Genomic DNA, 24,250 nt, shown 5'->3' with positions numbered 1-24,250 from the left:
ATTTCCTTGAAAACAGGCAATACAAGCCCGAAACTTCGGATCAAACTGGCTTGTTGCGTGCATTTATTTGAACTGTAGGAGACTGACCAGTGAAGTCCCGTCTTGCCTGCATTTTATTATTTTTAAAGCACCCTGGCAAATGTTTCGTGGAGGTATAGGAGTGCTGATCAATCTGGACTAATATAATTATATATATCTCCCCAAGTAGACAGGAGGCATTTGTCAATAAAGTATCCTATAAAGTAGTAGACAATTACAAACTACCTACTCAACAGGTCCACTAAAGGACAAGATATTAAGGGGTAAACTTAAAGTAAGAGTTTTTAGAAGTGCGTTTTAGAAGAGATGTTGCCCATAGCAACCGTCAGATTCTAGCTATTATCTTCTAGAACAAGGGTGAGGGGAACCTTTTTTCTGCAGATGGCCTTTTTGATATATACAACATTTGTGGGCCTGGTGCAGGCCACGCCCCCTCCGTGTGACATCACATGGGGCGGGGCCACAATCTCCGATGATTACAGTAATGCCCGAAGCAACCTCAGGATACTCCGGGAAGCTGTAAGGGCAGCGGTGTGACACTCAAAGCGGTATTGTTGCATGGATTCTGGCTGCATGGTGCCATTCTAGGCACACTGCTAGCCAGATGAGGTTAGCAGAAAAAAAAGCTGAGGGCCAGAACAAAGTGATTCCGTGGGCCTTATACGGCCCCTGGGCCTGAGGTTCCCTACCCTTGTTCTATAAGGTGCTAGTTAAATGTTAACTAGAATCTGATTGTTTGCTATGGGCAACATCTATTCACTTCTATAAACTCTCACTTTAGTCAATTTACCCTCAAGTGTGAACTATTTGGAGAGTGCCTAGCACGCGATTCCTTAATGTACTGAGCCCTGCAGTGGGAAACAGTCATAGGATCCTCTGATGTAAAAAAAAGCAGTGGTGAATCCTCAGCAGGGGGTGGCCATGATCAGGTACTTGCAGATCGTAACCTGAACAACAGAGACTGATAAAGCAAGCACAGAGGATGAGGAAAAGAAGCAGGATGAGAAAGCAGTAATCAGTGCAGTGAAGGAACATCCAGCAGTGATGACAGGGGAGGGATATTACGCTTAAGGTACAGAAACAGCAGATGGAGATACACCAGATTAAAAACAAAATGTGGAGCGGGGAGAGGAAGGGGCTACAGGTGAGGTTGAACAAGAGTAGTGCTGGAGGAGAGATGAGGGATGGAGCTACTAGTCAGGTAGAAACAGGGAGTAGTGTTGGCAAGAGAAGGTGGTTCTTGTATCACCAGAATACCCATTTTATGTGGATCTGGCATTTTCAGTGTATATGTGGTTCTGGCTTTTTCAATATTCATATGGATCCGGCTTTTCTTCTATATGTATTGTTGTGGCTTCCCCTATATATTTAGTATGGATTCTGGTTCGGTTGATGTGTGTGTGCGCATTTACAGCAGTTTTCTTGCCTATATTTCTGTATTTGTATAGTTATATATACTTAAGTTATAAGATAGATTGAGAGGTTATAATAACACCCACCCCCAACTCACTTTTTTATATTGGTTACGCACCAATTGATGCCCCACCTCCACTGTAGCTCCACCTACATTACACAGCTCCACCCACCTCTGCTCATTATCCCCCCCCCCCTTCCACAAGGGTCCCTGAACCTCACTTAGGTGAGAAGATGGTTTGCAAATACAATATTTGCATTTATTCTTCATCTCCCCCTCCCCATGTACCTGGTCTGCTTTGTAGGGGAAGCAGTCACTTTGCTTATTAATGAGTGGTATGAAGATCCAAAAAAATAAAAAATAAAACACAACCACACAATTTAGTGACCACTACAGGCAGAATATAAATAATGTTTCTGAGCTAGAGACAGCAAATATAAAATGTGCGATTATGAAAGTGGCAACTAACTTCCTTTCAGTAATCCCTAAAGGATATTACAGCCAGACCGTTTCTTACAGACTACGGGAAACAGAATAATAGTTTCCACTCAGGTGGAAAGCAAAGCTAAACACAGAGGTTGTGTCAATGAACAAGACTAAAGGCGTCTATCCATTAGGCGACCTGAAAGTCTAAACATCTAGTGTTCAGACCTTCAGGTTGCTGAAGTGCGCTGCCCACACTGAACGGTTATTTAGTGAAGGAGCCCGACCTCCTATCTCTAAAAATGCCGAACCTGACGACTAGTGTCGTCAAGTTGATGGGCATGTTCAGTAGATAGTCGGGAACGGCAAGGACCCAGCGAGCACACGCATCACTGGTCCTTGCCGGCTATCCATTACCCGACTTTGTGAACAATGCGACCAACACCTGCTGGTTTTGTCAGATTATTCACAAAGTCGGGTAATGGATAGGCCCCTTTACATATAGGGTTATGCCACAGCATCAGGTCTCATTGACGCCAACTGATAAACAAAGCATGCAGAATAATCTGGGACCACAGCCAATACCTGCTGACCACCAGCTCTTCTGTATCCCAGTACTAATGTGGGTATGAAAGTCATAGAGGCAGAGTATTGTAGGAAATCACGTATTTAGCACTTCAACCAAAAATGTATGACTTTACACTACAGCCATGGCCAAAAGTTGAGAATGACACAAGTATTGTTTTTCACAAAGTCTGCGGCTTCAGTTTTTATGATGGCAATTTGCACATACTCCAGAATGTCATGAAGAGTGATCAGATGAATTGCAAAGTCCCTCTTTGCCATGACAATTAACTTAAATACCAAAAACAAACATTTCAGCCCTTCCACAAAAGGACCAGCTGACATCATGTCAGCGATTCTCTAGTTAACACAGGTGAGAGTGTTGACTAGGACAAGGCTGGAGATCACTCGGTCATGCTGATTTAGAACAGCAGACTGGAAGCTTTAAAAAGGAGGGTGGAGCTTGAAATCATTGTTCCTCTGTTAACCATGGTTTCCTGCAAGGAAACACGTGCAGTCATCATTGCTTTGCACAAAAAGGGCTTCACAGACAAGGATATTGCTTCTAGTAAGATTGCACCTAAAATCAACCATTTATCGGATCATCAAGAACGTCAAGGAGAGAGGTTCAATAGTTGTCAAGAAGGCTACAGAGCGCCCAAGAAAATCCAGCAAGCTCCAGGACAGTCTCCTAAAGTTGATTCAGCTGGGGGTTCAGGAGCGTGCTCAGCATTGGCAGCAGGCAGATACGAGCCTCACTGTGCATGAAGATGCAAAGACTTTTTGAGGATTGCCTGGTCTCAAAAAGAGCACCAAAGAAGCCACTTCTCTCCAGGAAAAAAATAAAAAAAAGGGACAGACTAATATTCTGCAAAAGGTACAGGGATTGGACTGCTGAGGACTGGGGAAAAAATTATTCTCTGATGAATCCCCTTTCAGATTGTTTGGGGCATCTGGAAAAACGCTTGTCCGGAGAATGAAAGGTGAGCGCTACCATCAGTCCTGTGCCATGCCAACAGTAAAGCATCCTGAGACCATTCATGTGTGGGGTTGCTTCTCAGTCAAGGGAGTGGGCTGAATAAAGAATGGTACCAAAACATCCTCCAAGAACAACTTCTCACAACCATCCAAGAACAGTTTGGTGACTAACAATGTCTTTTCCAGCATGATAGTTATCACTTTTGCCTTACGGCAAGCTGCTCTAAGTGGCTCGGGAAACAAAACATTGAAATTTTGGGTCCATTGCCAGGAAACTCCCCAGACCTTAATCCCATTGAGAACTTGTGATCAATCCTCAAGAGGCGGGTGGACAAACAAACCCACAAATTCTGACAAACTCCAAGCATTGATTAGGCAAGAATGGGCAGCCATCAGTCAGTATGTGGCCCAAAAGTTGATTGACAGCATGCCAGGGTGAACTGCAAAGGTCTTGATAAAGAGGGGTGAGCACTGCAAATATTGGCTCTCTGCATAAACTTAATGTAATTGTCAATAAAAGCCTTTGACACTTATGATGTTGTAATGTTACTTCAGTATACCATAGTAACATCTGACAAAAAGGTCTAAAAACACTGAAGAAACAAACTTTGTGAAAACCAATACTTGTGTAATTCTCAAAACTTTTGGCCATGGCGGTACACAGAAATATGACATACAAGGGGAAGACATCAAGTGAGCAAGTGTATCAATCCACCCAGGTATTCTTTTTCTATCCCAAGATTGGTTATAAATCCAGTTGTCCTTCGGACAGCAAGTTAATCAAACCCCCACACAAAATTAAAGTTAAAAGCAGCATACACAACGACGATAAATTCTACGATATGAACGATAACGTTCATCGCGTCCAATATCGTCCATGGTGTATGCCAGATATCGTTAATGATCCAAAGAACAAACATCATACAAGACAGATTGGCAGCCCCCTAATACCAATATACAGTACAAACACAAGGTGACTGAGTATACAGTGAAGGCATCAGCTTGGTACAGGCTTTATTTCTAAACAGAGGCTTCTTGGCAAGCCTTTTTTTACTCCACATAACTCACTGGTAGGATATTAGGAGAATATTAGCGGTTACCATATTCGCTACAGTTTCTTCAGGCTGCTATAAAAGCTTCACTTGACTACTGTGGCAACCAGTCATATGGCACAGGATACAAAGAGCCTTTGGAATACCCATCTAGGTCTGTCTTTACTGTGACAAGTCCCCGTCCCCAATACACACACACACACACTTTCCTATATATCTATTCATGCAGAAAGCCTGACTGTCTACCTTCCAGGTACTTTTTGAAAATAGATAGGAAAATGGACACAGATGCATGCTAAAGAAAGTCTGTATAATTATATCTCAACGTGTGCCCCGGCACTCCAGCATCCACACTGGGTTACCCTGCTCTGGTGCCTTCTTGGAGGGTGCATACCCCCAAAATACATCCAAAGAAGAGGCGGCACTCGGAGACTTGAAACCAGTGGACCCTTAAACCAGGCTGTTTAGAACAATCTATGTTTCGGGGACCGTATCCTCTTCATGAGGAAGGAAATAGTGGACCCTTAAACCAGGGCGTTTATTAACAATCTATGATTCAGGGATCCTATTTCCTTCCTCATGAAGAGGATACGGTCCCCGAAACATAGATTGTTCTAAACAGCCTGGTTTAAGGGTCCACTGGTTTCAAGTCTCCGAGTGCCGCCTCTTTGTTGGATAATCACTTTGTATTAAAAAAAACACACACACACACACACACACACACACACACACACACACACACACACTTTAGGATTGCCGCTTTAAGCAGTCAAGATTCCAGCAATGTGGGACATTGCCTTATATTTATAGGTTAGTGGATAAGATGTCCAACAACAATAAACTTCCCTGCTACTAACAAGCTCAAGCATGAATTTTGCATAACATATAGTAACACATATTGGTCCTGATTTACTACGGATTGCAATCCTGTGTACGCACGCAATTCAACTGCGATAGCAAGTAACTGACCTGCGATTGCAATGCAAACTCAGCACTACATAAGGACGCCCACCATACCATACACACATCCGTAATGTTTAGCAAAATCATCAGTAACATCAGACCCATACGCACACTTGCACTAGCCCTGACCTTACTCAGAAATTGCTAACAGCCACGCATGCTATGAGACCTCACACTGCATATATAGCTATGCAGTGGATAATGTATGCACAGCGCTGAAATGCACCGGCACACCTTCGTTCACACAACCACCCCCCTATCACCACCTAAAAATGGCACTTTCTGTCTATCACTCTGCAATGGGTCTGGTGTTGCCTCAGCGATCGCAGTGGCTGGTACGTGCACTGCAAAGCATACACAATAATCGGCCGATTGCGTGCATATTGGCAACTGCAATCCTTGCTGAATCAGGCCCATAGTTCCTAAGGTGGAGTACATACGACATTGTCACTGTCCAGAGCACTATGCCGACAAGGCTAATATGCTTCTATAAAGGCATTTAAACATTGTCGGCAGTAAGTTGAAAATGCTGTTAAGTATAAGCAGACGTGCCAGTGCGTTTCAACCCCGTTGCATGGGTGTGCATAAATTAGCCACTGCTATACCATACGCAGCCTCAGGCCTCATAGGGCACGATTCTATTCTATGCGATGTGAATAGCGCCGGGAGATAGCTCCGGAGCTATTCAATTTAGTTTGAGAATGCCCGTTTAGTCGGAGAATGCCCGTTCTCGCGACTAAACACCCTATTTAAGGCGCGATAACGGGCATTCCCCGACCTAACTTCCCGGAGCGATGCTGTTTTCCCGGCACTAAGGGCAGAAAACAGCCTCGCGCCGGGACTTTTGTCGGATTTCTGCTCTCATCCCCGAGGGAATGCGAGAAGAAATCCTAGTCGGACTTGGCAGCGCGGTGTATTGAATAGCTCCGGGAGCTCACTCCCGGCGCTATTCACATCGCATAGAATAGAATCGAGCCCATAGTGTGCGCTGGAGTAAGCAATTCCTGAGTGAGGTCTGACCTGCCTTATCTGTGTGTAAGAGTCCGATGTTAACGATTATAACACTATGTTGCTAAAGTATACCTATGTGAGTAAGGGGAAATGGGCGTCCTTATGTTAGACTATGAATGCGTTGCCTGCATATTAGCAGAATAGCGATCCTTGCTGAATCAGGCCCATAATACACATCACATTTAGAGGCAAGAAGAATTAGTACAAGCAAATAATATTCAAATGATTACATTGCTGCAGGGATTCAGCGTCACACTGTAGCTGGCTTGCTACCTAAGCCACTGCACACTGAGCTGCTAGAATGGTGGGCACATGCTATACTCAGTACATGAGATTTTACAATGGTGTGAGATGCTCCTTTCTATTACATTAGCAATTGTCAGAGGGAAGAGGCATTAACCTTTCCCAACACAGAAGATTCTGCTTATTTACAATAAACAGCATTTCTGAGAGCTCATACACAGCAAGTCATTTTTTAAATGCTTGCATGTTATATTGCCTGAGACACATTTGATTTGTAAGGGGTGGCAAGCAGGGGCTCGGTTAAACGCTATGCTGATGCAAAGATCTCACCTCTAGTACAGAGTTGGTTACAGCTGCCTGCAGATATAATGCAGAGAACTTTGTACCCACACCTCTTTACATGGGAGATCAACTGGAGGATTGAAACATAAATACAGAGAGAAAATGCAGACCCACGCATCATTCACCTCCCACCCAAAAGTGACACCATATTCCCACACAGACAGATATCCAAATTGCTGAACTGATACATTAATTGGCTCGTTCTTTCTTCCTGCACATTAAACATGAAGTCAGCCATGCCCCCTGCACAGCAGGTCAGCAGACTCAGCAATGATCTGTTTTATCATAATCCTATATCCAGATGACCCCTCCCCCGCTACCTCCAGTGAAAGATTCCCCAGGTTATTTACCAAGGATCGTAATAGAAGATATTCATAGAAATTAGGCTTTATTTAAATAAAGCTATTTTTTTCTAATCATATTAGATGCATGTTTTTTTTTTCTTATTTTAGTCAGCAAACGAGTCAGGCCTTCCAGCTCCACTACACATGTGTAAACCAGCAAGACACATCACGCATGCACACATACACCAAGACAGCTTGCTTATTATTTACACCGGCCAATAGTGGTTACCAACCTGAAAGCTAACTCGACAGTCAACCCTACCTCACTGCCTAGGTGTTGTCCTTGACTCTGAACTGTCCTTTGTTACACATTAAAATAACTTTTCAAATCACTTTTTCCAGGCTGCACCCACACTGTGGATTGCCCTCCCATGCACAATAAGACTTTCCATCAGTCTCCAAATCTTCAAGCGTTCCCTGAAAACTCATCTATTCAGAGAAGCTTCTCAAATTTCAGAACCGCCCACTCAACCTCTGAGTTATCCTACCCAATTACATCCCATTTATACAGTCCACACAACTTGACATATTTACTCTTTCTTCACTTTCACATCCTCCTGACCCCAGGCCATCATTTCTGTATGACTGGATCATACAGCCCACCAAGAACCTCTGCAATCTGACTGGACCGATATGCAAGGATAGATGCAGCCTATTGCATACAAATACCTTTTTCCCTACAGAATGTAAGCTTGCAAGCAGGGCCCTCTTCCCCCGAGGTCAGTTTGTTATTACCCAGTCCTGTTTTATTACGGTTTGTACCCACTTGTTAAGCGCAACAGAATGTGATCAGATTATATAAGTAACTAATATAAACTCATTAAATAGACCTTATGCTTATAATAATACATGAGGTTGTTAACAAATGGTGTTTATAGCATACTTTATATAATATACCAAATGCAGAGGAAAATTAATTTTGTGGTCTGAACCTATATTCAGCACATCACAGCAGGAAGTGATGTCCTGAATAAATTAATAGGTTACATTATTATCATCATCATCATCATCTATTTATATGGCGCCACAAATGTTCCGCAGCACCTTACAAAGTACATAAACAAGTTGTAGACAAGCGACTTACAGAACAATACAATGCAGGACCAAGACATGGATAATATATATTGCTACATTAGCGACCATAACACCCAGATAAGCAACAGAGCATAAGCAACCAAGTGTTAGGTGCCCTAGTGGTGAATAAGAAGTACCGTATATACTCGAGTATAAGCCGACTTTTTCAGCACATTTTTTGTGCTGAAAAAGTACCCCCTCGGCTTATACTCGAGTGAAGTGTAGCGCTGACCGGACGGAGTTCAGTCAGCGCTACACAGCACAAACACACAGCCGCCAGAGCCGGCAGCTGCGTGTTTGCTGTAATCAGCAGCCGCTGAGAGTCTGTCAGACTCTCAGCGGCTGCTGCTGCTCCCACTGTGGGAGCCATCTTCCGGCTCCCGCAGTGGGTAATGGGAGAGACATCATGAGTAATGACGTCTCTCCCATGCAAAGCGGCCGGAGGAGCTGTTAGCGGCAGGACCAAGGGCGGGGGTTTCAGGTAAGTGATTTTTTTTATTTTTTATTCTTCTAACGTCTCTCTCTACTGGGGGGGGGGGGGGGGAAGAGACTACAGGGGGTGATTACTACAGGGGGCACTAAAAGGGGTTATTACCACTGGGGGAACTACCAGGGGGGGGGGATTACTACAGGGGGCACTACCAGCTGCTGCCATTTCCCACCCTAGGCTTATACTCGAGTCAATAAGTTTTTCCAGTTTTTTGTGGTAAAAGTAGGTACCTCGGCTCATATTCGGGTCGACTTATACTCGAGTATATACGGTAGATGAATCTAAAGTAGGGAGAAGCACAAGAGCGTGGAGGGCCCTGCTTACATTCTAAAATTACAATATTCACCATTTCAATCCATAAAATGGCTGCTTACATTCTGTGATAAGATCACCACAGTGAATATACACCTAGAGAAGAAAATCTTTGTTTTCTAAAGTAAGTATGTTTGGCTCTGTACATTTGTTATGCTTGAATTGGCTAGATACAGGCTGGGCTTTTCATGTAATGGTGTACAAACACATCTTCAAGGACATCCCACAAGAGGTTAGTAGTGGTAGTCTGGCAGGACTGCTCCTCTGTCTTACAACAATTCACTCCTTCTAGAAGTCAATGTGAAACAACACCTGGTACACGCAAACAGTTATTTAGCACAGGTACATTGATCGGCTTTCTAGAATACAAAAAGGGGTTACGGTCGTACTGTTCTGCTTAGAAATGTGTACCTGGAGACAAGGGAAAAGGCAACAAAAAACACCACAACTTTCAATACCAAAAAAGGCTTCCAGAGCACCAAGTTTATTTCAGTATTGCACTTCCCATCAACGCTACATTTTCAGGAGAAAGAATTTGAGGTGTTCGATTGGGTGTGTAAAAGGTTACAATAATATATTGCAACAAAGTTAAACAGGCTAAGTAGGTCACAAGACAAACAAGCTATTATACACAGTAACCATTGCTTGAGGAAGAGCAGTCTGCAGATTAGGAAAAACACCACAAACAGACTTTTAAAGATTTATTAAGCTAGTAAATCAAGTCTAATATAAGAGGGGAACCAAGAGACATGCCAGAAAAACCACAAGTACCGACCATCTAGATTCTTGCTCACACCCACCTTCCCTGTAAATACTGTATTCATTCACTTTTCATTAGCAAGTTCAGCCTCTTGACCATACTGTAGATCTAGAAAAACAAACTATGGTGACCTACCATAAATATCCTAGTGCAGCCAGTACACATTTCATATACAGTAGTGCATTCTGGCAACATTGCTTTTCAACAGCAAGTGTGAATGTCATCACTAGAGTTGTGCACTATAGAGCAATGATGGGCAACAGGCAGACTTCACTTGAAACCCCCAGCCCTTTTTGCCTTTGGCATCATATCCGTTATCAGCATGGTTTTTAAACAAACTATAATAGATACCTTTCATTGTTTAAGTTTATGTATTTAACTTACAGCTGAGATTAAGAACATGCAAACCTTATGAAGGGTACACACCTGACAGATATATCTGCAGATAGACTGGCCTGCAGATGGTTGTTCATAGACACGGAACACAGGTCATCTGGCCACAGTTCCCGCTTTCTGGGGAGGGGCTGTGCAGCAAAGCCAACACGATAGATCGGTGAACGACATCATTCACAGACATATCGCTGGTACACTGGCCAATGGGCACCCGATATATTGGTCAATCAATTGATCGGCCAAAATATCTGCCAGTGTGTACCCAGAATCACACAATGCAGCCCCTGAAGTGTATAAGGTTGCCCACCCTTGCTACATGGCACAGAACACCTCCAACTATAAAGATATTCCACGCATTAGAAACCATCTCAGTTACCTGTGCAAATGTCCATGAAATACTCAGTGGGTTCTAGAATCTTTAGAGTTCAGCTTAGTGGATCCATATTGATATATTGTAAGTGTTTTTACATACAACTACTACCATTATATTTACAAAAGCCATATGCAAGTCAATGAGGTTATGAACTGGCTAATGCAGAGCAGATCTAGGCTAAATCCGAGTCAACATACACAAAGAACACAGGAAAGAACAAGCAAATATGTGCAGCTCCAAGGACAAAGTAATACATCTGTGAAACATTAAATGCAAATTAAATCTGATTGTAATAAGCACATTATATAATAAGCAAGATTAAATGAATACAGTTTTATTATATATTTAAAGCAATTGATTGTCTGCTGATAGTGATATGTATACTATATGTCTAATCAACAGGCACTAGCTGTCTTTTGCAGCATCAGCTGGGCCTGTGAATAACAGCAACAGGTACCTCCCCCTAATGTTTCTCTGCAATTATGCACAGATCTCAACACTGCCCTTCTGTGACACGGGTTTGAGGTATAATTGAAATCAAATTAATTTTCCACTTGTAGATTGCTAATGATACCAACTGAAAGAATCAAGTATTACCAGACTAATGAAACAATGGGATAATGTACTACATTATATTGCTCTGATGGTGATCAGAAATGTAACGCCACAAGAAAGAATGAATTCTAGAAAGAGGTTTTTGCTGTTGTTCTAACTTAGACAGTAAAACTATGTTTGTAATGAAACTAATTTAAAATCAAATAAATACAAAGTGTGCCAAGAGAGAAAAATAATAAAGAGCATCAACAATTAAGCGTAAATCCACCTTATGAAATACCTAGTTATTTGCACATTACAATAATGTTACAAAGATACATTTGATTTAGAATAAAAAATAATAATAATCAGGTTACATAAAAAGGGGGGGGGGGGGGAGGGGGGTGAAATTAGTACATAAGAAAGTGCCAGCCACGTAGAGCACAATAAGTCAGTAGTACAGTATGGTCTCTGCAGAAACCCTATGTGTTGCGCATGCAACTTTACCAGCATTTTAGATCTCACAACCAAGTTTACAGGATCCTGCCATGCACCGTAACCAGAAAATAAATAAAAGCACATTTTCCAGAATCATGAAGCCAGTCCGGACCCCCTGTTCCTCATCTGCGTGGGTCATCCAGGAGAATAAATCAGCACTACGACCCTGGACAGCACTAGGTGATCCGAGTGTAAGGGGGGGTTTCCAGCCTATACCCCCACAGCAGAGTGCCCCGCACACATCCACTTAGTACGCTCAGGACAGGAGGGCAGAAAGAGCCAGAAGGATGTCAGAGACCCGGGGGCAACAAGTGTCCGGTCACCGAGCAGTAGTATCACCGTACCGTGCTCCCCTGGGTTACGGACCCCTCACCAAGTACTGCCCCAGCCTCCCATGAAGCTGCAGGCAACATAAAGGTAATGCAGCGGCCTCACCTTGTACACATTCTCGGTCAGCCGGTGCACCTCCTCCGAGCGGGACATCTTGCTGCCATACACCGAGAGCGCCCGCTTCCCACACACCAAGCGTTGGTTACAGAAGCTGCTACACTCTTCCCTGTCGTGTAGGCGCTTATATACCGGGTGCGCTGTGTCCTCTCCGCCCCTGACTGTCCGGGCACCGCCCATTCCCCCGCCTCGTGTCAGTTAGATCGCTGCCTCATCTACTTATGAAGCCGCCCCTTGTGTTACCTAGCTCCACACCCCTGGGCACGGCGGCGACAATGCGGGACACCATTTTTGGTGTGGGCAATGGTGGTCTACCGGTACATAGGGCAGGGTGAGGGCACAGTCGATCTGCAGGGACACTGTACCTGATTCTTATCTGGATTCAAAGTTGATGCTTCATAGAGAAACCGGATTTACCCGCAAAGTGATTGTGCAGGTGATGGTACGGGTGGTCTCCAGGGACACTGTACAGGTGAGGGCACGGGTGGTCTCCAGGGACACTGTACAGGTGAGGGCACGGGTGGTCTCCAGTGACACTATCAGGGGTATTCAATATGGGTGCGATAATATCGTTTTTGCGGTAATATCGGAGGTATGACGTCATTATCGCAGGTTTTACTTTTACACCGTATTCAATTTCAAAGACTTATCGCAGTTTTGAAAAGTCTTTGATAAAAAACGGGATAACTTTTCACCATTGAATAGGTGTCGAAAAAAAGTGCAGAATTGGGGTTTAGGGGTGCAGGCTTAAAAAAAATAGCCTGCACCCCTGGGAATGACATTTGAAAAAGAACTGTGCCAAAAAAAGTTTTAAAAAAAATAGGGACACCCCAAAAAATGATTTTAAAAATTGGGGTGAAAAAAAAAAATAGGAAAAAATTGTTTAAGAATAGGGAAATAGGTTCAGGGCTATTCTACAAGTATGCGGCAGATGTTTTCTAGAATAGAATTATAGCGGCAAGTGCACAAATGCAGAATTTGTAAAAAATTACTTTAGGGACTTAAAAATATGCTAGTACCCATTTTCATGTACCCCAAATTTGATGGGACCACTTAAAAAACCAAAAAAATAACCTATTTGCTCTTCTGAATCACTTCTTCAATGTCGGGAAAAAAAACACCTGCTGCGGCTATTTAAGTCCCCGACTTTCAATTAAAGGCTAAAACGGGGGTAACCATAGTGTTCCCCCATGTTTTTACAACTTTAGGGGGGGTCTTACAATTATTTTAAGGAAGTTTCCCGTTTTCATTAATTTTATATTGAATACGGGGATAAGCGGGAGCGCGTACCATACCTTAACGCAGAAAAAAACTCAGATAAGAAACGTTAACTTCGACATTGAAGTTAACGTTTCATATTGAATACCCCTCTATGCTTGGAGAGGGTACGGGTAGTCCTCGGGGGCAGGGCCGGCTCTAGACTAGGTTAACCCCCCCTCATAAAAAAATGAACATCTCAGGACACTATGCCTCTTCCACCAAAATGGCAATACTTAATGGGAAAGTTTATATGTATGCAAATAATATAATATAACCATTTATTATGTTGAATTATACATTCAACATAAAGAAAGGTCCAACTAGCAGTGACCGAGGAGAAAATAAAATAAAAAAATGAAAGAGATGATCATCAGTTTTAGTTTTAGTGATTTTAGTGATCTTGCTCGTAGACGCCCCCAAGCTGCAGCATGAACGACATGCTGCAGCGTTTGGATGCTGGAGCAGGGGTGTGGCTGGCCACCGTTCCCAGAAAAGGGGGAGTGTCCCCCCCCGTTTTCTGGGAGGGACGAGGCCAAAGTCTGCATTGGTGGACACAGATTTCCTGGTCTCGCAGCTGCCAGGATCCAGCCAGGCTGTAGTAAGCAACAGAGGTTCAACCAGATAATAAATAGCAATAGAAGTGTTGAGGCAGGGCGAAATGTGAACTTCCCTGATCAAACATACTAGATAGACGCATCCTCCTATGTTTCTCCAGTGCCATCCCCCTGCGTCTCTACAGCACCATCCCATATGTCTCTACAGCGCTATCCCCCTTGCATGTTTTCAGTACCATCCCTTTGCATGTCTTCAGCACAATCCTCCTGCATTTCTCCAGCACCATCTACCCGTGTTTCTACAACACCATTCTTCAGCTTAGCCCTTTACGTCACTCATGTTCAGCTCCCCTACAGTCTCTCCAGTTCACACCCCTGCATCTCTCCAAGTCACAACACTGCATCTCTCCACCTCCCACCCCTGCATCCCTCCAGCACCATCCCCCATGCTTTTATCCAGCGCAATCCTACTGCATCTCCCCATCTCATGGAAATAAAAAAAATCTAAGAAGTGCAAAACACCTGCTTCCAATCCCCTGCTCAGGAAGAAGAGTGTCAAAGCACTCTAATTAGACATGTACACAAAAGATACCTGTGACCGGATGCCTTTCGTCTAGGCCGGTCCTGGTCACGGGTTAGCGCTTTTGGACTCCCACTCACCGCCAGTGACCGCCTGTCACTGATTCTGCCCACTGCGCTGTGGGCGTGTAATGATGCTGCCACCACCAAACTCTACCATCGGCGTTTGGAACCGCTTCTTAGTTACCCTCAGGCTCCTACCTCGGCACCTGGAACTGTTTCTGCTGCATATGCATTTTATTAACTGCGGACACACCTCCTGTTTGTTGTCGGCTGTTCCCACCTGATCCCTCGCAATGGACCAGGTCTGCACGGTAGCTTGGCAGAGGGCTTGAATTTGGAGACGCTGAGGTCTTACCCAGAGCAGCAGGAGAACGGAATAGCGTTTTACGCAATTCTGTTGGTCGCAGGGTACAGATGTAGTAGAATTTAAAGGCAAAAGGTGTTTATTTGCTCAAAGTCTTAAAAAAGACTCTCCCTTCGGATTGAAGGGGAATAATCAGCATACATAAGATGTTACAGCAATTCTTCTCCACACAGGATTTTCAAAGATGTACAATTTTACCAGGCACGAAGCCTTCTTTCTACTTCAGGGTCCATAGGGTATCCACAGGATACCTTGGGGTATAGGTGTGACGTCAGTCGCAGGGCACCAAAGAGTTAAGCTTTCAGCCTCCCAGGATGCACTAGGTCCCCCTCCTATACCCCGCCCCCGGGCCAAGACACCTCAGTTTAGTTTGGTGCCCGGCCGGAGTCGGGTGCACCTGTTGGAGTGGGGGCTAGAAGAGCCCCTGAAGCTTATTCTTCATGCAGCTGTGGCTGCACAACTGGATGTACAGCATGGACAGTCAGTCCTGACGTCCATGCTGTCTTCCCTACACCCCGCCGGTATCAGAACGCCGGTACTGATCCGGGGATGCTGGTGGGCGTCTGGGGTCACAGCTAGCGGTGACCCCAGATGCTCCGGACCATGGCCGGATTCAAGGGGGACAGAGGTAAGCAGCGGGGTCCCGCGGTGGGTCCCCGCTGATCACATGGTCCTAAGTCCCCAGGCAGGGGGCTCCCTGGGGACTGGCTGCAGCGTGGAGCCAGGCGACCAACCTGCGCTTCCACTACCCCCTGGGACAGCGGACCGCAGCAGAGCGGTAGCGCTGCGGCGTCCCAGGGGTTAAATGCATGCCAGGGGAGCGCGCCTTCCCTGTCTCACAGCCGGCGCCTCCCCCGCTGCACACAGCCCTCTCTGCATGCTGCCGACTGGTCCTGTGGCAGCGCTCCTCCCCCAGGCCAGCCTCCTCTCTGCTCCTCGGCGGCCATCTTCTCCAGAACGCATGGTGAACGCTGCTGGAAGCGCTGGACGGAAGCATCGTGGTCTGGGTCCCCCCGCATACCTCTCCTCCGCTGTGGCTCAGGTCTGTGTATGCAGCGCTGTGTCCTACCAGGCCCTGTGTCTGTGTAGTTGAGTGATCAGCGCTGTTAGTGCAGGAATTGTTATTTCTCTGCATTGTATGTGACTGTGCTAGCGCTGCTGCCTGTAATCTTTTCTTCATCTAAACTGTCAGCTTTATTACTGTCCCTGTTCTTTCTGCTAAAGCCCTTGCGGTGCGGTGCTGCAGGGTGGTCTCTCGCCTATTTAATACTTAATTGGTGAGAGAGGTCACATACGTGGTGCCATCATGTCTGAAAGTGATTTTCCCCTCCGGCTACAGTGTACCACGTGCAAAGTACCGTTAGCGGAGGGGGAGGGTAGCGCGGAGGGCCTTTGCCGGCAGTGTTTGTCCATGGAGCGGCCTATTACGGTTACAGCACCGGTACAGGAGCCGCCCTGGGCTTGTTTCGCTCAGGCGTTAACAGCTTTAGTGGGCCAGTTAGCTCCGCAGCCCGCGTTTACTCCGATGGGTTTGTCCCAGCAGTCTGTGGTGTCGTCACCCATGCAGGGGTTCCCACGACAATTGGTGGTACCCCACAGTCTCCCTATTTCCCCGCTCCCGGGTTCTCAGGAGCCAGCGTGGGTTAACTCCCTGACGAGTTCTGTACAGCACTTGTCGGATGTGTTGCAAGGGGAGTCTGTGATGCGGTCTCATAAAAGGCCGGTGGCGTCTCTGTCCGCTCCTTATGAGGATGACGAAGGGACGTCTGATGATGGGGAGATTCTAGATCCTTACGATCAGGAACCTCTCCATACTAAGGACGCTGATGCTAAGTCCAAAGTATATATTCCTGGACTTATTCGGGCGGTCCGCACAGCCTTGGTGATTGAGGACGAAGTTCCCCCAGCGGCTAAATCTAAGTATGCCTTTTTCAAAGATGTGAAGGGCGATGCCACAGTCTTTCCTCTTTCGGGTCAGTTGGTGGACCATTTAGAGGAGGCGTGGAAACAACCTGGCAAAAGATACCAGCCGCAGAGACGCCTGGCGGTGGCTTATCCGTTCGCGGATAATTATTTTGCGAAGTGGGAATCCCCTCCACAGGTGGATTCTCACGTGACCCGTCTTGTCCGTAGTGCCACATTGCCGATGCCATCCATGTCCTCCCTTAAGGATGCTACGGACCGCAAGGTAGAAATCTGCCTGAAGTCCGCTTATTCCCTTGCAGGGGGGGCAGCACGGCCGGCTATGGCCATTTGCTGGGTTGCCAGAGCGATGGAGCGCTGGGCGGATTCATTAGAGGCTTCTTTTGAATCCGACTGTCCGGCCGATCAGGCGGAGTTGATTGGCAATCTCCGTGATTCGGCCACCTACATCAACGAGGCGGCTCTAGACATTAGTACTCTGGTGTCTAGAATTTCTTCAGCAGCGGTAGCTGCTCGTCGCACCTTGTGGCTGCGATCCTGGAAGGCGGACGCAGATTCCAAGAAAGGTCTGGAAGCGTTGCCGTTTACCGGAGAAGTTCTCTTCGGTCCGGATCTGGATAAGATTGTGGCCACGCTGGCGGCAGCCAAATCTGCCTGTCTCCCGTCGGCCGCTGCTCCTTCTGGTTCGGGACCATCGTCCTTTCGGTCATCTAGGGCCCAGGGCAGGCCCAAACCACAGTCGTTTCCTCGACAGGCTGGCCCTAAGAAATCGGTCAAGCCCCGGAAGCAGGCATGGAGTACCAGACGCCCGGCCCCCAAGCCAGATGACAAGCCTGCGGCCTGACGGTCCGGGCCTCCCTTTGGGGGATCCCAGGGTGGGAGGCCGCCTGCTACAGTTCGCCCAGTGTTGGTCGACCACTACGACAGACACTTGGGTTCTGGAGGTGGTTTCTCACGGATACGCCCTCTCCTTCCGGCACAGACCCCCGGCTCGCTTCTTCACCACGGGTCTCCCATCAGACCGGAACAAGGCTACGGAGCTGCGGAAGGTATTGCACACTATGCTCCAGGCTGGAGTTATAGTGGCGGTTCCATTCTCCCAGAGGGGCCAGGGTTTCTATTCAAATCTATTTTTGGTACAGAAACCCAATGGGTCATATCGTCCGATTCTCAACCTCAAAGCACTCAACAAGTCTTTGCGGGTCCCGAAGTTTCGGATGGAGACCCTACGGTCCATCATTCTGGCGCTGGAACCTGGGGACTACTTGGTGTCATTGGACATACAGGACGCTTACCTGCATGTCCCTATTCTTTGGCGCCATCAACAGTTCCTCAGGTTCGCAATCAGCAGCGACCACTTCCAGTTTAGGGCGTTACCTTTTGGCCTGGCAACAGCACCACGTGTTTTCACCAAGGTAATGGCGGTCATGGCGGCTTCTCTGCGGCTGCAGGGAGTCCGCATGTTGCCGTATTTGGACGACCTGTTATTGGTGGCAGGATCTCCAGAGCTCCTGTTACGCCACTTGGACCTGACCATTGCACTGCTGCAACGGCACGGCTGGCTAATCAACTGGCAGAAGTCCACTCTAATCCCGTCTCGGAGGATTCTGCATCTTGGAGCCTTATTGGACTCGGGACAGCAAAGGATCTTCGTGACGGAGGACAAGATCTCTGCTTTACAGTCAAGGGTGCGCAGTTGTCTGCACAGCCGCCGGGTGTCCTTACACTCGGCGATGAGGTTACTGGGCTCCATGGTGTCGGTGTTCGACATGGTGGAATACGCCCAGTTTCACTCCAGACCTCTGCAGCACCTGATCCTGTCCAAGTGGAACGGGCTGACTCAGTCTCTGAAGTCCCAGACGATTGTGCTCACCCAGGAGGTTCGCCTGTCCCTTACGTGGTGGTTACAGACGACCCACCTCAACAAGGGACGTCCGTTCTGGGTTCCAAATTGGGTCCTGTTGACAACGGACGCCAGTCTTCGGGGCTGGGGAGCAGTTTCGGGTCCACACTTGTTCCAGGGCAGGTGGACGCCGACAGAAGCGGAGCTTCCAATAAATATCTTGGAACTCCGTGCGGTCTTCAATGCTCTCCAGCAGGCACAGCGGTTTCTCCAGGGTCGCCCGGTGCAGGTCCAGTCGGACAACGCTACCACCGTGGCCTACATAAACAGGCAAGGAGGAACTCGCAGTCGGGCGGCTCTCGTAGAGGTCTCTCGGATCCTGGTTTGGGCGGAGCGCAATCTTCCGGCCATATCAGCGGTCTTCATCCCGGGAGTGCTCAATTGGGAGGCGGACTTTCTAAGTCGCCAGGACGTTCATCCGGGGGAATGGTCCCTGCACCCGGACGTTTTTCAACTACTGGTGGACAGGTGGGGTCTTCCAGAAATCGACCTCATGGCGTCCCGGCACAACAACAAGTTGCCGGTGTACGGGTCTCGCACAAGAGACGAAGGGGCGTCTCTGGTGGATGCTCTGTCCGTCCGGTGGACGTTCCGGTTCGCATACCTGTTCCCTCTGGTCTCCCTTCTTCCACGGGTAATCCGGAAATTCAAACAGGAAGGAGGGACGCTCCTGTTGATAGCTCCCGCGTGGCCCAGACGGCACTGGTTCTCAGACCTTCAGGGTCTGTCCGTGGACATTCCTCTGCGGTTGCCGCTACGACCGGACCTTCTGTCTCAGGGTCCTTGCCTTCACCCGGACCTGACTCGGCTGTCTTTGACGGCGTGGCTGTTGAGACGGCCATGCTGAGGTCCCGGGGGTTTTCCAGCTCTGTGGTGCGTACCATGTTGCGAGCTCGGAAACCGTCTTCCGCGAGGATATACCATCGCGTGTGGCATACGTTCTTCCAGTGGTGTCGACCGAGAGGTTATGCACCGCGGGAGTTTCGTCTGTCTCGGATTCTCGCCTTCCTGCAAGCGGGACTAGATCATGGGCTTCGCCTTGCTTCTTTGAAGGTACAGGTTTCGGCCCTATCTGTCTGGTTTCACCGTAGGATTGCTACAATCCCGGATGTGCGCACCTTTATGCAGGGTGTTCTCCGCATTCAGCCGCCCTTTGTTCCACCTGTGGCGCCTTGGGATTTGGCTGTGGTCCTGAGGGCTCTCCAAGGACCGCCGTTTGAACCACTGGGCTCAGTGGATCTTAAATGGCTAACAGCTAAGACTGTTTTCCTTCTGGCCATTGCTTCGGCCAGACGTGTTTCTGAGTTAGGGGCTCTTTCTTGTAGACCCCCTTTCTTGGTTTTTTATGGGAACAGGGCAGTGCTCCGCACTCGGCCCGAGTTTCTTCCCAAAGTTGTTTCCCAGTTTCATATTAACGAGGAAATAGTTGTTCCGGCCTTTAACTCACCGGGTCTTTCCGTGGGTGAGGCCTCTTTGGATGTTGTGCGGGCCTTAAGGACTTATGTTGACCGCACTTCTTCGTTTAGGAAGTCGGACGCTTTGTTTGTCCTCTTTGGCTTCCGTAAAAAGGGTTGGCCTGCTTCAAAGCAAACTTTGGCAGCCTGGATCCGTATGGCTATTTCTGAAGCTTATCTTCATGAAGGCCTACCGGTCCCTTCTTCTCTGAAGGCTCATTCCACTAGGTCTGTGGGTCCTTCGTGGGCAGCTCGACGTGGTGCCTCGGCAGTTCAGATCTGCAAGGCTGCTACGTGGTCTTCTGTCCATACCTTCGTGAGGTATTACAGGTTTGACACCTTCGCCTCTCAGGATGCTTCCTTCGGGCGGCGGATTCTCCTTTCTGCACAGGAGCGTCCCCACCCTTAAAGGATACTGCTTTGGGACATCCCCAAGGTATCCTGTGGATACCCTATGGACCCTGAAGTAGAAAATATGAGATATGGTAAGAACTTACCCTTGTTATCTCTATTTCTACGAAGTCCATAGGGTTCCACAGGACTCCCGCCCTGTCGCACCTGTGCTGCAGATGGGCTTTGCTCTGGTCACCGGTTTTCCGTCTCCCTCTGGTGAGAATGTGATTCTTGTATGTGTCCAGATCTTTGTTCTCTCTCTTCCTTCTCCTCCTCCGGCCTATGGCTTGGTAACTAACTGAGGTGTCTTGGCCCGGGGGCGGGGTATAGGAGGGGGACCTAGTGCATCCTGGGAGGCTGAAAGCTTAACTCTTTGGTGCCCTGCGACTGACGTCACACCTATACCCCAAGGTATCCTGTGGAACCCTATGGACTTCGTAGAAATAGAGATAACAAGGGTAAGTTCTTACCATATCTCATATTTTTATGCCACTCTAATACACATTTCCACAGGAGGTAAGCCCGCCCTGTGGTTTCCAACCAATCATCATAAGTGCATGACCTGTGCATGTGCTAGCCACATGCACGTTTAACATTGTCCCCTATGGACAGAGGGGAGTGGTCACTCCCCTGAGCCTGAGACTACCTGGGGTTTTGATCGCCACCCAGGAGTCAGCTCGGCTAGGGCAGGGGGAGGTTTCCCTCCAAAACCCTACTTACAGGAATCTGCTAAGGGACCAAGCTTCCTACCTCTGCCTGAATCTGAGCTCCAGAGGTAGCCAAGCAGGGTCCCTGGGCACAGTTTCCTGACCATGGAAGGGAAGCGATTTGAAGCTCCCTAAACCCACTTAGCTGGCTGCATTAGTCAGCTTCCTATGCATCCACTCATACCACTTCCAGGCATGAGGCTGCATAGGACAACATTTTATTCCCCTAGGGAAGAGGCTGGGAGACCCAGCAGCCCACAGAGAGCTCCGGATCCCCCTGAAGCTTCACAGACCACAGGTAAGTGCATTTTTTTAAATTACACATATAAAATTATACCTTTCACATACAATTTATATACACATTTTATTTAACATATGTACCCAGAGGTGTGCTTTTTATACTGTGCCCAGCGCTCAGTGCTGGGCTTTACTTAACTCAACCCTTCCATTTTGGGACACTGGGAGCCGAGCTCCCAGTCCCCAGCATCGGGCTTTCAGCTCTGCAGCCTGGGACCTATGCCCTGGCTGCAGCAGTGTTACTTTTGCTCAGCAGCGCTCAGCTGCTGCTTCCTTCTCAGCGCTGGGGTACAGGGAGCTGGCTCTCCCTGTCCCCCAGTATGCAGCCACTTGGCCATGCGGCTGGGGCGCCGGGAGCTAGGCTCCCAGTCCACAGCGCACCATCTAACACTGCACAGGGAGCCGGCTAGCCCGGTCCCCCTGTGCACCCTATCCTGGCCAGTCACAATGCACTGGGAGCCGGCTTCTCCGGTCCCCCCATGTGTGGCCTCTCCTCCTGCACTGGGGTATCGGGAGCTAGTGCTCCCGACCCCCAGTGTGCAGCTATGGCGGTTCTCCCCTCGGTGCCACGCACCGAGGGTTAACTGCCAGTCCCACTGTATTGTACAGCTGGGGCGCCGGGAGCATCGCTCCCAGTCCCCGGTGGTCAGCACCATCTGGGGGAGCCGGCTAGCCAGGTCCCCCCCCCCGAGCCACTTAGCCCTGCAGTCCGGGATGATCGTATCCCGGCTGCAGCGGCTTCCTGCTGTCCTGGGCGCCGGGAGCTCTGCTCCCGGTCCCCAGCGGTCAGCATCCCGCCCTGCCCTCCGCTGCCTGGCCGCAGTAAGCAGCCAGCACGGAGGGACCAGCAGCGTCCCTGTGGAGCTAGGACGCCGGGAGTCACACTCCCGGGTCCTAGCGTGGAGCGCATAGCGGCTCCCTGCCCTCCATTCTCCCCCGGTGTGGCACACCGGGGGTTACCTCATCCCTGCCGCGGCCACCAGAGCGAGGCCGAACCTCGGCAGAGAAACATAATTAAAACACTCGGCGCCTAGCGCCGCTATTAAATTTCCAATATGGCGCCTAGCGCCCTTTAAATATGGTGCCGCAGCACAGGGGGTTAACCCTTTCAGTGCTGCGGCTGCCATTAGCCTCGTGTGGCCAGCCTCCGGCCACAATACCTGAGCAGTAAATGGCGCTAGATATAACAATTTTATACTCATAAACTGTATGGATACTCAGTCTCTTATGTGATTCCCCAATTGACAGTCCAATGATGTGTCAAATGTAGTGAAGATCAGAAAAGCCACCTTTTTGTGTGTCTTGAGGAAGACCCACAGTTTGATGGGTCAAAACGCGTTGGCTTATGGGACTTTTTACAAATCTACTTGAAGATATCTGCTGAGTTTGCTTATTACAAATGGACTGTGGATTTCTGGACTCCATTTAACTCCATTTTGATAGGGTCAATATTATTCTTTAGTGTTTTTTCCTTTTTTATCTTTTTTCTGCATCTCTCTTCTTCACCCCCTGCGTCTCTCTCCAGCTCACATCCCTACATCTCTCCAGCACAAACTCCAGTGTCTCTTCAGCTCAGCCCCCTGCAACTCTCCAGCTCCATTCCCCATGCTTTTAACCAGTGCCATACTCCTGCATCTGTCCAGGATAATGCTCCTGCATCTCTCCAGCTCAGCCCCTTTCATCTCTCCAGCTCCCCTTCTGTCTCTGCTGCTTACACCCCTACACCTCTCCAGCTCACAACCCTGCATCTCTCCAGTGTCATTTCCCCATGATTTTAACCAGCACCACCTTCTAGCTTTAGCTTCCCTTTTGTCTATAGTTCACACCCCTGTGTCTCTCCAGCAATCAGCCCTGTCTGTCTAGCTGCAGCTCCAATGCTGTTTCTCTAGTTGTCATCCGCGTCTCCCCAGTTCACATGCCTGCATCTCTTCAGCTCAGTCCCCTGTGCCTCTCCAGCTTCAGCTCCCTTTCTGTCACTGGAGCTCACCAGCTCACCCCCTGCATCTCTCCAGCTCACACACCAGTGTCTCTCCAGCTCACACACCTGCGTCTCTCCAGCCCACACCCCCACATCTCTCAAGTAACCCCTTGTCTTTCCAGCTCACACCCCCATGTCTCTCTCCAGCTCACACCCCCACATCTCTCTCCAGCTCACACCCCCACATCTCTTTCTAGCTCTCACTCCCATGTCTCTCCAGCACACCCCCCATCTCTCCAGCACACCCCTCGTGTCTCCAGCTCACACCCCCGCATCTCTCCAACTCACACCACTACATCTCTCCAGCGTCATCCCACATGATTATATCCATCACCATCCTACTGCATCTCTCACCCCCCCCACATCTCTCCAGCTCACACCCCAGCGTCTCTCCAGCATTAATCCCCATGTGTCATGCTTGAGGGTTGGTTTGGGCTGAAACAGGCATGGGAAGCTGAAGAGGAGATTTGGGAGGTGTGAATAAACCAGGGTGGCTTGAGCCAGGACTTCCTCTCTTGAGCTCACACCTCCTAGGGCTTCCGTGCGTGTGTTCTGGTTCCTGTGGTTGTGGTCATGGTCAC

The 24,250-nt window shown here is 48.2% G+C and overlaps 1 protein-coding gene across 4 annotated transcripts in view; it reads right to left on the bottom strand.

The window, feature by feature from the left end:
- Nucleotides 1–12,386, bottom strand: part of BAIAP2 (BAR/IMD domain containing adaptor protein 2) — a 271,775-nt gene extending 259,389 nt beyond the window's left edge. For 2 of the 4 annotated variants that reach the window (XM_088474276.1, XM_088474282.1), the window contains exon 1: nt 12,243–12,385. In XM_088474276.1, coding sequence (XP_088330402.1) covers nt 12,243–12,290 — 48 coding nt within the window. In that variant the 5' untranslated portion in view covers nt 12,291–12,385. Of the gene's footprint in view, nt 1–12,242 lie in introns of all 4 variants that reach the window. The other 2 variants (XM_088474291.1, XM_088474275.1) reach the window with 2 other exon arrangements.
- Between the last annotated feature and the right edge of the window lie 11,864 nt (nt 12,387–24,250).

The sequence above is a fragment of the Taudactylus pleione genome, unplaced genomic scaffold, assembly GCF_031769625.1.
Source record: "Taudactylus pleione unplaced genomic scaffold, aTauple2 ptg000016l, whole genome shotgun sequence".
In the NCBI taxonomy this organism is placed as follows: domain Eukaryota; kingdom Metazoa; phylum Chordata; class Amphibia; order Anura; family Myobatrachidae; genus Taudactylus; species Taudactylus pleione.
Note: the sequence above shows the minus strand (reverse complement) of the source record. Positions and strands in the feature narration are given on the sequence as shown.